The sequence below is a fragment of the Nerophis lumbriciformis genome, linkage group LG05 (genome assembly GCF_033978685.3).
Source record: "Nerophis lumbriciformis linkage group LG05, RoL_Nlum_v2.1, whole genome shotgun sequence".
In the NCBI taxonomy this organism is placed as follows: Eukaryota; Metazoa; Chordata; class Actinopteri; order Syngnathiformes; family Syngnathidae; genus Nerophis; species Nerophis lumbriciformis.
In genome coordinates this window covers 58,727,274-58,740,332 of record NC_084552.2, presented here as the reverse complement: position 1 = coordinate 58,740,332, position 13,059 = coordinate 58,727,274, and the positions used below count along the sequence as shown (strand labels likewise).

General features: G+C 37.9%; 1 protein-coding gene across 1 annotated transcript in view; it reads right to left on the bottom strand.

The window, feature by feature from the left end:
* Positions 1-12,918, bottom strand: part of creld2 (cysteine-rich with EGF-like domains 2) — a 28,879-nt gene extending 15,961 nt beyond the window's left edge. Inside the window, exons 1-4 of the mRNA XM_061958947.2 lie at positions 12,575-12,918; positions 12,404-12,486; positions 1,661-1,771; positions 1,492-1,583 (exon numbers count right to left, since the gene is read on the bottom strand). Of these exons, the coding sequence (XP_061814931.2) occupies positions 1,492-1,583; positions 1,661-1,771; positions 12,404-12,486; positions 12,575-12,718 (430 nt within the window). The 5' untranslated portion in view covers positions 12,719-12,918. The remainder of the gene's footprint in view (positions 1-1,491; positions 1,584-1,660; positions 1,772-12,403; positions 12,487-12,574) is intronic.
* Positions 12,919-13,059: the final 141 nt, after the last annotated feature.

The window sequence follows — 13,059 nt, the reverse complement described above, 5'->3', positions numbered from 1 at the left end:
AATAATGTATAGTGTACTCCATCTTTCTTACTAATGTATTCATTGCTTCCATGTTGATATAAGAAAATATATATAATGCATGACATTGAATATGTTTTAAATTCTCATATCTGCTCATTCTACAAATGTTTTATTATTATTATTGGTGGGAATTTTTAGGCACCTCACAATTTGATTCAAAATCAATTCTTGATTCAACACACTTCAAATCTTAAACTGATTATTGCAATGTATATTTTGGTATAACAATTATAATAAAACCTTTTCAAAACAGGTTACTCCTGGTTGCTGATGTATGACGTATACACGCAGAAAGTATGGAAATGGCCTGAAATATTGTTTTGTTTTTTTAAATTACCGGTAATTCTTAAAAACAATGTATATTTTTTTTAATTAAAAAAAAAAAAATCACATTTTTATTTATTTTTTAAAATACATTTTCTAAAGTTATGAATGGATTAAGAATCTAAATAAATAGGAATTGCACCCCAAATTATTATATAACGCATTAAAATTTGTAAAAGTAAAGATAAATACTTAAAATATCTGCTTGTCTCCTTGACTTATGATTGCAAAGCAAGTGATCCATGATTTTTGTACATACAATAAAAACTGAATGTACAAAAATCAAATACATAAGTAGGCGTTTAATCATTGATATTTATACTGCTACAAGCGGCACTCTGAAGGCAGCCATAACTGCGATGTGGCCCTTAATGAAAACCACTTTGACACCCTTGTTATAATGGATTAAGAGTGTAAAGGTGACTAAATATTTCATTTCTAAACGTTTTTGTTGTATTTCATCTTCTCAATATGTAGTATTTATTTTTTTTAAAACAAAGGTTTTTAATTATGCTTTACTTCTGTTACTGTATATAAACACCTGCTCTGCAACAATGTAATTTCCCCATTGTGTCTATCCTATCCTAGTAAACAAGTGTTTTACACTTTAGTTATGGAAATATTTACGACTAAGATTACTACTTAGCGAAAATACGTTGTCTGGGACAAACTAAATGCATTAAACGGAGGGATGACTGCATACATTTGTCATGTCATTAGTTTGTGTGAGTGACAGGAAGAAAAACTCTAACTCGCTTTATGAGAAGGAGTTTGGGGCCACAACTAATTGGTGGATTTTCTTATGCATTCCATGTGAATAAAATCACAATAAAAACAGTCAGTTACATTGTCTGTAGAAAATGTAAATAGATAAGGATTGGACTGGGCAAAAATAAAAAAATAATTTAAAACTTTAGCCTCCATTTTGGTTAATAAACGAGGATTTCACTCTAAAAGTTCTGTAATTTTTAGTTGTCCTTAATGTAGAGACAGAGTGTCCGGACAACTAGCATGGAATTCCTTTTGGATTGAGATCCAAAATAACTGACAGCGGTAAATATCAGTTTCAGAGTCTTCCGATGGATGGCTAAACAAAGAGATACCATTTTTGGCCAGTGTTAATGAAAACAAAAATGTTTTTCTTACCATTGCAGTCGGGTCCAAACGTGCCTTTAGGACAGCACACTTTAATGGTCTCAATGCAGAACCATTTGTACAGATCAGGATGTTTTGTTTTCCTGCAGTGCGATCACAAAACCATGAAAAAAATTGAACGTTTTGATCAGGCGATATTTTGGGTCAAGCTGGCACCTACCTCCTGAACCACCACGTTTCAAAAAGCTCCTCGTGCTCTTCTAACATATGGTTGCACTCAAAGCTGCTGCTGTCACACAGGTCCTCCATGATCTCAGTCAGACGGATCTCGCTGCAAGAAAAGAAAAACAATATTTTCAAACAATTGCATCCATCCATCTTCTTCCGCTTATCCGAGGTCGGGTCGCGGGGGCAGCAGCCTAAGCAGGGAAGCCCAGACTCTCCTCTCCCCAGCCACTTCATCCAGCTCATCCCGGGGGATCCCGAGGCGTTCCCAGGCCAGCCGGGATACATAGTCTTCCCAACGTGTCCTGGGTCTTCCCCGTGGCCTCCTACCGGTTGGACGTGCCCTAAACACCTCCCTAGGGAGGCGTTCGGGTGGCATCCTGACCAGATGCCCGAACCACCTCACCTGGCTCCTCTCGATGTGTAGGAGCAGTGGCTTTACTTTGAGTTCCTCCCGGATGGCAGAGCTTCTCACCCTATCTCTAAGGGAGAGCCCCGCCACCCGGCGGAGGAAACTCATTTTGGCCGCTTGTACCCGTGGATCTTGTCCTTTCGGTCATAACCCAAAGCTCATGACCATAGGTGAAGATGGGAACGTAGATCGACCGGTAAATCGAGAGCTTTGCCTTCCGGCTCAGCTCCTTCTTCACCACAACGGATCGATACAGCGTCCGCATTACTGAAGACGCCGCACCGATCCGCCTGTCGATCTCACGATCCACTCTTCCCTCACTCGTGAACAAGACTCCGAGGTACTTGAACTCCTCCACTTGGGGCAGGATCTCCTCCCCAACCCGGAGATGGCACTCCACCCTTTTCCGGGCGAGAACCATGGACTCGGACTTTGAGGTGCTGACAATTGCATCCACTTTAGTTATTTCCTCTTATCGGGTCACGTGCTAGCATGCCAAGGCTTAATTTATCTAGCGTTGTTCAGTTAAACCTAAAAATCATGGAATTTGATACTTGGCACCATCTTAGAAGTACCCTAACTTTTCCTATGTCATCATGCAAATGTTCGTATGCTAACGCTTTATACCAGCATTTTATCTAATTTTGTATGTTTAAACCTAACAATTATGGCTTTTGATAATTGGCAACAACTTAGAAGTATGCTAACTTCTTTTATTTTAGCAAGCTAACATTTTATTCTAGTGTTTTAGCAGATTTCATTCATTTAAACCTAAAAATCAACCTCTTAGAAGTACGCTAACTTTTCCTATGTCAGCATACTACGCTTTATAATAGCATTTTATCCAATTGTGTATGTTTAAACCTAAAAATTATGGAATATGATATTTGGCGCCATTTCGAAGTATGTTAACTTGTCCTCTGGTAACATGCCCACGTTTTCAGTTAGCATTAATTTTATTTATTTAAACCTAAAAATCATGGCTTTCAATTAGAGATGTCCGATAATGGCTTTTTTGCCCATATCCGATATTCCGATATTGTCCAACCCTTAATTACCGATTCCGATATCAACCTGTAACCAGTGTTGGGACTAACGCGTTACTGTAACGCCGTTAGTTTCGGCGGTAACTAGTAATCAAAACGCGTTATTTTTTATATTCAGTAACTCAGTTACCGTTACTACATGATGCGTTACTGCGTTATTTTACGTTATTTTTATGTAGTATCGGCGAGAAACTGAGGATCTGATCGTGTTTTATTGCAGCGAAGCAATTACATGCTTCTGATTCTTCCTCTGCGCTCTCTGTGTGTGTGTGTCTGGGTGTGGGAAGGGGAGGGCGCAATACAACGTAAACCGTTGGCCAACAAAAAAGTAACCACAGAACACTATACGACTATACGGTATAGTGTTCTGTGGTTACTTTTTGGTTGGCCAAGCGGACGTGACGACAGGCTGTCCTCACTCAGGTCCGCACGGACCTGGAGGGGCGTGCCTTAAGTCCGGCTGGAAATCGGGAGAAATTTGGGAGAATGGTTGTCCCGGGGAGAGGCACTGAAATTCGGGAGGGTTGGCAAGTATGAGATATTCTCACTTCTTTTCTTTTGTCGAGCACAAAGAAAATACAATTTTAGTTAAATGTAAGTTGTGTCTTGGATCAAAGATCCCGTCTACTGCCCAAAACAACAATTCAACAGCTTAGGCTCTGTGTATGTCACGTGTGCCTTCCTTAGGTGAAGCCAGGTTTACAGCTATGTTGTTGATTGATTGATTGATTGAAACTTTTATTAGTAGATTCCGTACAATTGACCACTAAATGGTAACACCTCAATAAGTTTTTCAACTTGTTTAAGTCGGGGTCCACTGATTCATGATACAGATATATACTATCAAATATATACTAACATCATAATACAGTCATCACACAAGATAATCATCAGGGTATATACATTGAATTATTTACAATCCGGGGTGTGGGATATGGAGGACGTGGGGGGTTAGGTTTGGTTGGTATCAACACTTCTGTCATCAACAATCAGCATCAACAATTGTATCATCAGAGAAATGGACATTGAAACAGTGTAGGACTGACTTGGTAGGATATGTACAGCAAGTAGTGGACACAGAGAGAGAGATCAGAAAGTATAAGAAAAAATGTCTACATTTGATTATTTACAATTCGAAGAGGTATTATGTGGAAGGGAGGGTGTTAGTTTAGGGTTGTAGTTGCCTGGAGGTGTTCTTTTAGTGCGGTTTTGAAGGAGGATAGAGATGCCCTTTCTTTTACACCTGTTGGGAGTGCATTCCATATTGAAGTGGCATAGAAAGAGAATGAGTTAAGACCTTTGTTAGTTCGGAATCTGGGTTTAACGTGGTTAGTGTTAGTGTTAGTGTTATTATGTTGTTGTTACTTATTTATGTTATGTTGCAGCTATTTAAAATAGTTTTGTCAATTTGTTCTGGCCTGAAATAAATTGGCCCTTTGAAACATATCTTTGTCTTTGTGTGTTGTATGTAGAGCACATTGCTTAGCAGAGTTCAGTGATGCAAATGTATGTCAAGTTGATCAACACATTGTATTATTCTCCAGTGCAATAACAGTACTGAAATGAAGGCTAAAAGGGCATTAATGGGAGCTTTAAAAACAAAAAGTAGAAGAAGTAACTAAATAGTTACTTTTCACAGTAACACATTACTTTTTGGTGTAAGTAACTGAGTTACTTTTGAAATAAAGTAACTAGTAACTGTAACTAGTTACTGGTTTTCAGTAACTAACCCAACACTGCCTGTAACTGAGGAGATGATCAAGTTAAAAACTTGGTTTAATACCAACAAATTGTCTCTCAATTTAAAGAAGACCAAAATCATGCTCTTTAGCAATCGCAAAAGTAATATACCCATCAGGATTGTTATTGATGATACACCAATAGAATATGTTCAACAAAATTCATTCTTAGGAGTGGTAATAGATGAAAATATCTCATGGAAGCCTCATATAAATTACCTGAGGAAAAAAGTTGCTAAATGTGTTGGAATGATGAGGAGATCATGTCATTTATTGAACACCAATGCTCTGCTGTTATTGTATCATTCATTTATTATGTCATATTTAAACTATTGTGTTGAAGTCTGGGGAAATTGTTATAAATCCCATCTACAGCCTTTAGTCACTCTGCAGAAAAAGGCCATTAGGATTGTGTCCAATGTTCACTACAGACATCATTCAAATCCACTATTCATGGACTTAAAGCAACTTAAACTGCACGATGTGCTCAATTTTAAAACTGCTCAAATTATGTTTAGGGCATCCCAAAACTCTCTACCATCCAATATACAAAACCTATTCCAGGATAGAGATGCTCATCATAGTTACAGTCTAAGAGGAAACAACAAATTATATTTGCCTAAATTTAGAACAACTTTAAAATCAATGTGCATTTCAGTGCGTGGAGTCAGTCTGTGGAACAACTTAGGGGACGAGTTAAAAACCTGTTCTAACATGATTACATTTAAAAGACTGTTTAAAAAAGAAGTACTGAAGAAGTACGAGGAGGAAAGAGAGTGATGCCCTCAGCACAGAGCGATGAGAGAGAGGTGTATGGTCAGAGAGTGTTTGGGCCTCTGTGTGTGTGTGTGTGTGTGTGTGTGTGTGTGTGTGTGTGTGTGTTTTGTCTCATAGTAACAGTGGTACTATTGTATCGTTAGTGTACAGGAGCTTTTCTTGTTTTTGTTTGTATAGTATCGTTCTTGTATTATATTGTTTATGTTAAATGTGGAATGAGTGAGAGGGGTTGGGATATTATAAGCATCTGCTTCATCCAACCCCTTTTCAAGCCTTGCATAAATGTCTCTGCCAAAATGTAAAAAAAAAAAAAAAAAAAAAAAGTGTGTTGTACTGTGCAGGTTTGAAATAAATAATTCAATCAATCAATCAAACCGATACCGATATATACAGTCGTGGAATTAACATTATTATGCCTAATTTTGTTGTGATGCCCCGCTGGATGCATTAAACAATGTAACAAGGTTTTCCAAAATAAGAGAACAACTTCAACTCAAGTTATGGAAAAAAGTGCCAACATGGCACTGCCATATTTATTATTGAAGTCACAAAGTGCTTTTTTTTTTTTTTTTTACATGCCTCAAAATAGCTGCTTGAAATTTGGGACATGCTCTCCCTGAGATAATCCTGAGACCCACTACAACTATGGGAAATACTATATACTTTGACTTTCACAAAGTGCATTATTTTTAATTTTTTTTAAACATGCTACAAAAACAATGAAGGCACACAGCTTCAGTCCAGAGTATACTAGAGCAGTGGTTCTCAAATGGGGGTACACGTACCCCTGGGGGTGCTTGAAGGTATGCCAAGGGGTACGTGAGATTTTTTTTAAATATTCTAAAAATAGCAACAATTCAAAAATCCTTTATAAATATATTTATTGAATAATACTTCAACAAAATATGAATGTAAGTTCATAAACTGAACATCAAATCAAGTAGGCTATTCCATTCATTACCATAAACCCAGAGTTTCCCCCATGCCATGATGGTTTGACCCTCACTAAAATGTCTGTCAAAAAGAACTGTGAAAAGAAATGCAACAATGCAATATTCAGTGTTGACAGCTAGATTTTTCAACATAAATATTGATGTTAAAGATTTCTTTTTTTTGTGAAGAAATGTTTAGAATTAAGTTCATGAATCCAGATGGATCTCTATTACAATCTCCAAAGAGGGCACTTTAAGTTGATGATTACTTAAATGTGTAGAAATCTTTATTTATAATTGAATCACTTGTTTATTTTTCAACAAGTTTTTAGTTATTTTTATATATTTTTTTCCAAATAGTTCAAGAAAGACCACTACAAATGAGCAATATTTTGCACTGTTATACAATTTAATAAATCAGAAACTGATGATATAGTGCTGTATTTTACTTCTTTATCTCTTTTTTTCAACCAAAAATGCTTTGCTCTGATTAGGGGGTACTTGAATTAAAAAAGTGTTCACAGGGGGTACATCACTGAAAAAAGGTTGAGAACCACTGTACTAGAGTAATGAAGTAAACAATAACATAGTCCTCATTTAGTGCAAGACTGCCTGGCATACTGTTTAACAGGAAATTATAAACTGGGCTCAATCTGCCCTGCTCTAACGTATTTGTATGAGTAACACAAATGTGCTGCAAGCTAGTGGTGAGTGCTTGAAGTGGCCTAGCAGTCAGCCAGAGCTTCTGAAATGCTGCGTTGAGACAGGCCACCTCCGTTTACCGCAAGCTGCAAAGTGTGCGCCATGCAGGGCAGACTAGCCACACCAAACTCCACCGTAGCTTTTGCCATACTGCGTGTGTTGTCCCTGAGGGGAGGGGCTGCTGACTGGGAGAGGCATCTGCTCCGTACTTCCCCCTACGTCCGTGTTTTACCGGAGAGGTACCGCTCCGTACAGCGGCGTTTTAAAAAGTCATTCATTTTACTTTTTGAAACAGATACTGATATTTTCCGATATTACATTTTAAAGCATTTATCGGCACTTTCAATACTTGGCACCACCTTGGAAGTACGCCAACTTTTCCAATGTCATCATGTTAACGTTAGCATGCTAACATTTTATTCTAGCATTTTGGCTCATTTTATGGCTTTTGATACTAGACACCAACTTAGAAGTATGCTAACTTGTCTTGTTTTAGCATGCTAATGTTACATTGCTAACATTTTATGCTAGCATTTTTTTGTTTGAACCCACAAATCATGGCTTTTGATACTGGAACCATCTTAGAAGTATGCAACATTTTTTCCTATGTCATCATGCTAACATTTTATTCTAGCGTTTTGGCTCATTTTATGGCTTTTGATACTTGACACCAACTTAGAAGTATGCTAACTTGTCTTGTTTTAGCATGCTAACGTTTTATGCTAGCATTTTTTTGTTTGAACCCACAAATCATGGCTTTTGATACTGGAACCATCTTAGAAGTATGCAAACTTTTTCCTATGTCATCATGCTAACATTTTATTCTAGCGTTTTGGCTCATTTTATGGCTTTTGATACTTGACACCAACTTAGAAGTATGCTAACTTGTCTTGTTTTAGCGTGCTAATGTTAGCGTGCTAATGTTATCATGCTAACGTTTTATGCTAGCATTTTTTTGTTTGAACCCACAAATCATGGCTTTTGATACTGGTACCATCTTAGAAGTATGCAAACTGTTTCCTATGTCATCATGCTAACATTTTATTCTAGCGTTTTGGCTCATTTTATGGCTTTTGATACTTGACACCAATTTAGAAGTATGCTAACTTATCTTGTTTTAGCATGCTAATGTTAGCATGCTAACGTTTTATACTAGCATTTTTTTGTTTGAACCCACAAATCATGGCTTTTGATACTAGAACCATCTTAGAAGTATGCAAACTGTTTCCTATGTCATCATGCTAACATTTTATTCTAGCGTTTTGGCTCATTTTATGGCTTTTGATACTTGACACCAACTTAGAAGTATGCTAACTTGTCTTGTTTTAGCATGCTAACGTTTTATGCTAGCATTTTTTTGTTTGAACCCACAAATCATGGCTTTTGATACTGGAACCATCTTAGAAGTATGCAAACTTTTTCCTATGTCATCATGCTAACATTTTCTTCTAGCGTTTTGGCTCATTTTATGGCTTTTGATACTTGACACCAACTTAGAAGTATGCTAACTTGTCTTGTTTTAGCATGCTAATGTTAGCATGCTAACGTTTTATGCTAGCATTTTTTTGTTTGAACCCACAAATCGTGGCTTTTGATACTGGAACCATCTTAGAAGTATGCAAATTTTTTCCGATGTCATCATGTTAACATTTTATTCTAGCGTTTTGGCTCATTTTATGACTTTTGATACCATCCTAGTCACGTCCGTTGTGTCCTTGGGCAAGACACTTCACCCCTTGCTCCTGATGGCTGCTGGTTAGCGCCTTGCATGGCAGCTCCCGCCATCAGTTTGTGAATGTGTGTGTGAATGGGTGAATGTGGAAATACTGTCAAAGCGCTTTGAGTACCTTGAAGGTAGAAAAGCGCTATACAAGTATAACCCATTTGACACCAACTTAGAAGTATGCTAACTTGTCTTGTTTTAGCATGCTAATGTTACATTGCTAACATTTTATGCTAGCATTTTTTTGTTTGAACCCACAAATCATGGCTTTTGATACTGGAACCATCTTAGAAGTATGCAACATTTTTTCCTATGTCATCATGCTAACATTTTATTCTAGCGTTTTGGCTCATTTTATGGCTTTTGATACTTGACACCAACTTAGAAGTATGCTAACTTGTCTTGTTTTAGCATGCTAACGTTTTATGCTAGCATTTTTTTGTTTGAACCCACAAATCATGGCTTTTGATACTGGAACCATCTTAGAAGTATGCAAACTTTTTCCTATGTCATCATGCTAACATTTTATTCTAGCGTTTTGGCTCATTTTATGGCTTTTGATACTTGACACCAACTTAGAAGTATGCTAACTTGTCTTGTTTTAGCGTGCTAATGTTAGCGTGCTAATGTTATCATGCTAACGTTTTATGCTAGCATTTTTTTGTTTGAACCCACAAATCATGGCTTTTGATACTGGTACCATCTTAGAAGTATGCAAACTGTTTCCTATGTCATCATGCTAACATTTTATTCTAGCGTTTTGGCTCATTTTATGGCTTTTGATACTTGACACCAATTTAGAAGTATGCTAACTTATCTTGTTTTAGCATGCTAATGTTAGCATGCTAACGTTTTATACTAGCATTTTTTTGTTTGAACCCACAAATCATGGCTTTTGATACTAGAACCATCTTAGAAGTATGCAAACTGTTTCCTATGTCATCATGCTAACATTTTATTCTAGCGTTTTGGCTCATTTTATGGCTTTTGATACTTGACACCAACTTAGAAGTATGCTAACTTGTCTTGTTTTAGCATGCTAACGTTTTATGCTAGCATTTTTTTGTTTGAACCCACAAATCATGGCTTTTGATACTGGAACCATCTTAGAAGTATGCAAACTTTTTCCTATGTCATCATGCTAACATTTTCTTCTAGCGTTTTGGCTCATTTTATGGCTTTTGATACTTGACACCAACTTAGAAGTATGCTAACTTGTCTTGTTTTAGCATGCTAATGTTAGCATGCTAACGTTTTATGCTAGCATTTTTTTGTTTGAACCCACAAATCGTGGCTTTTGATACTGGAACCATCTTAGAAGTATGCAAATTTTTTCCGATGTCATCATGTTAACATTTTATTCTAGCGTTTTGGCTCATTTTATGACTTTTGATACCATCCTAGTCACGTCCGTTGTGTCCTTGGGCAAGACACTTCACCCCTTGCTCCTGATGGCTGCTGGTTAGCGCCTTGCATGGCAGCTCCCGCCATCAGTTTGTGAATGTGTGTGTGAATGGGTGAATGTGGAAATACTGTCAAAGCGCTTTGAGTACCTTGAAGGTAGAAAAGCGCTATACAAGTATAACCCATTTGACACCAACTTAGAAGTATGCTAACTTGTCTTGTTTTAGCATGCTAACTAGGGATGTCCCGATCCAGGTTTTTGCACTTCCGATCCGATACCGATATTGTTTTTGCATTTCCGATCCAATACCGATACCGGCCTATTCGAGCATGTATTAAAGTTTAAAGTTATTTAGCCTACTTAGTTGTCAGAATCAAGTTGAAAAGGGTTTTAGTACTCTTGATAACAACTAGCCAGCTGAATTAGGGGAGTTTGAATAATACACAATGGTTGGTAACAAGAAACTGACCTGTTTATTCAAGGATAAACACAAAATAGACAAAATTATACATGACAAACAGAAATGGCATCATTGAACTAGGGCTGGGCGATATGGCCTTTTTTTAATATTGCGATATTTTAAGGCCATATTGCGATACACAATATATATCTCGATATTTTGCCTTAGCCTTGAATGAACACTTGATGCATATAATCACAGCAGTATGATGATTCTATGTGTTTTGATTGATTTATTGAGACTTTTATTAGTAGGTTGCACAGTGAAGTACATATTCCGTACAATTGACCACTAAATGGTAACACCCGAATACGTTTTTCAACTTGTTTAAGTCGGGGTCCACTTAAATTGATTCATGATACAGATATATACTATCAGATATATACTATCATCATAATACAGTCATCACACAAGATAATCACATTGAATTATTTACATTATTTATAATCCGGGGTGTAAAGGGGCGCCGGATGTAAGTGTCAAAAAGACAGCCAAAAGAGTTTGATATGAGAATAAATCTAAAGTTAAAATATAGGGTAGAAATGCACCCATTTGCAGGAAATGTAGTCTTGATTTTCAACATTTTCTTTCAAGGCTTGCATGTCTACATTAAAACATTCTTCTTCATACTGCATTAATATATGCTACTTTTAAACTTTCATGCAGAGAAGGAAATCACAACTAAAAAAATCAAAAAAAATTTCATACGGTGTTGATGTGGAAATTTTTGCCTCAGCATTTTGATGGTGTGGGCGTGTGGCACAGAATGGAGATAAGCGTCTCGACAGACGTCACAATATTTGAACAATGATGACGAAAACTGTTTTCTCTGTCGTGTCCGTGTGTCGAAAATTGCGCAGAGGACGCTTAAACAGTGCGCAATTGCACAGGCGAGCACCTTAGAGGGAGCGTTGCTCGCACGGCTGCGCTAGCATCACAGCTAACGTTAGCCATGCTGCTACCTCTCTGCTCGGGGAGGACGTATACGTATGTGACGTATGTCGTGACAGTATGTGACGTGTGTAAGAAGGTGCACTTGCTGTCTGTGAGAGGGAGACACAGGAAAGAGTGAGAAGAGCCTGTCGTGTAATGCCAGCAGCTAAAAGCAACTGCGTGAGAATTCACAGACCTGTGGATGTGTTGAAGGTGTGCTGGAAAATGCGGAACGGAAATTAGGGAGCAGCAGAAAAGTGGAATGTATTATTTAAATCGGTGTGTTTGAAAACACGGACCGGAGTTTTTTTTTAAACTGGATCTGGATCGGCATTTTCCCATGCCTTGCCGATACGCAATTTTTGGCAAATATCGGCAGCCGATCCAGATCCAAATATCGTATCGGGACATCCCTAATGCTAACGTTTTATGCTAGCATTTTTTTGTTTGAACCCACAAATCATAGCTTTTGATACTGGAACCAACTTTTTTCCTATGTCATCATGCTAACGTGCTAGTAATAGAAATTATGCAATATTGCAAACTAAGTACAAGCGTTTTTTGTGCCAGCTTTGATGACCTGTGTCAGGTTGACCTGACTTGTCTCACCTAGTCTCATATTTGGACAGTTTCCTCTCCTCCCACGCGGTGTTACCTCCACCAAAGTTTTGCTTTGCAGTTCTGTCATAGCCCTGAAATATAGAAAAATAGGAGTTAGACAGGCTGTTTTAAGATCACATGAAGTAGTTCATTGAGAAATGCAGGCATGCTTGGTCTCACCTTGTTGAAGTTATTTGTAATTTGTTGGCAGGTACTGCAGGCGCTTTGTAAATCCCTCTTTGAATGCACAAGTTGGAAAAGTAAAAAAAGAAGAACACAGGACAAAAGCCAGAGGAGCTTCAGTTCTGGACCGGTTGACAGCATCTCGCCGTTTCATCGGGACTTACAATACAAACCACACTACCATGAACTTATAACAATAATACCGGACACATTTAAAAGCACCGTGCGCAATAATACATGAATCGGCGTTGAGATCCAAAGCGCAACAAAGCAGTATTTACATGCCGGCTGAGGAAACTGTCCTCCGCCGCCACTTCCAGTCTTCCGCGTCAGCCCATCTGTCGAATTGTGGCTTGTGGTGATTGGCTCTTTTTGTCTGCCAATCAAACTGACAGCCAATCACCTGCCGCCACGCTCGGGACAAAAAAGCTTCTTCCACGCGTTGCAAATCTGAAAAGATCAAATAAAACACAAACACTCAG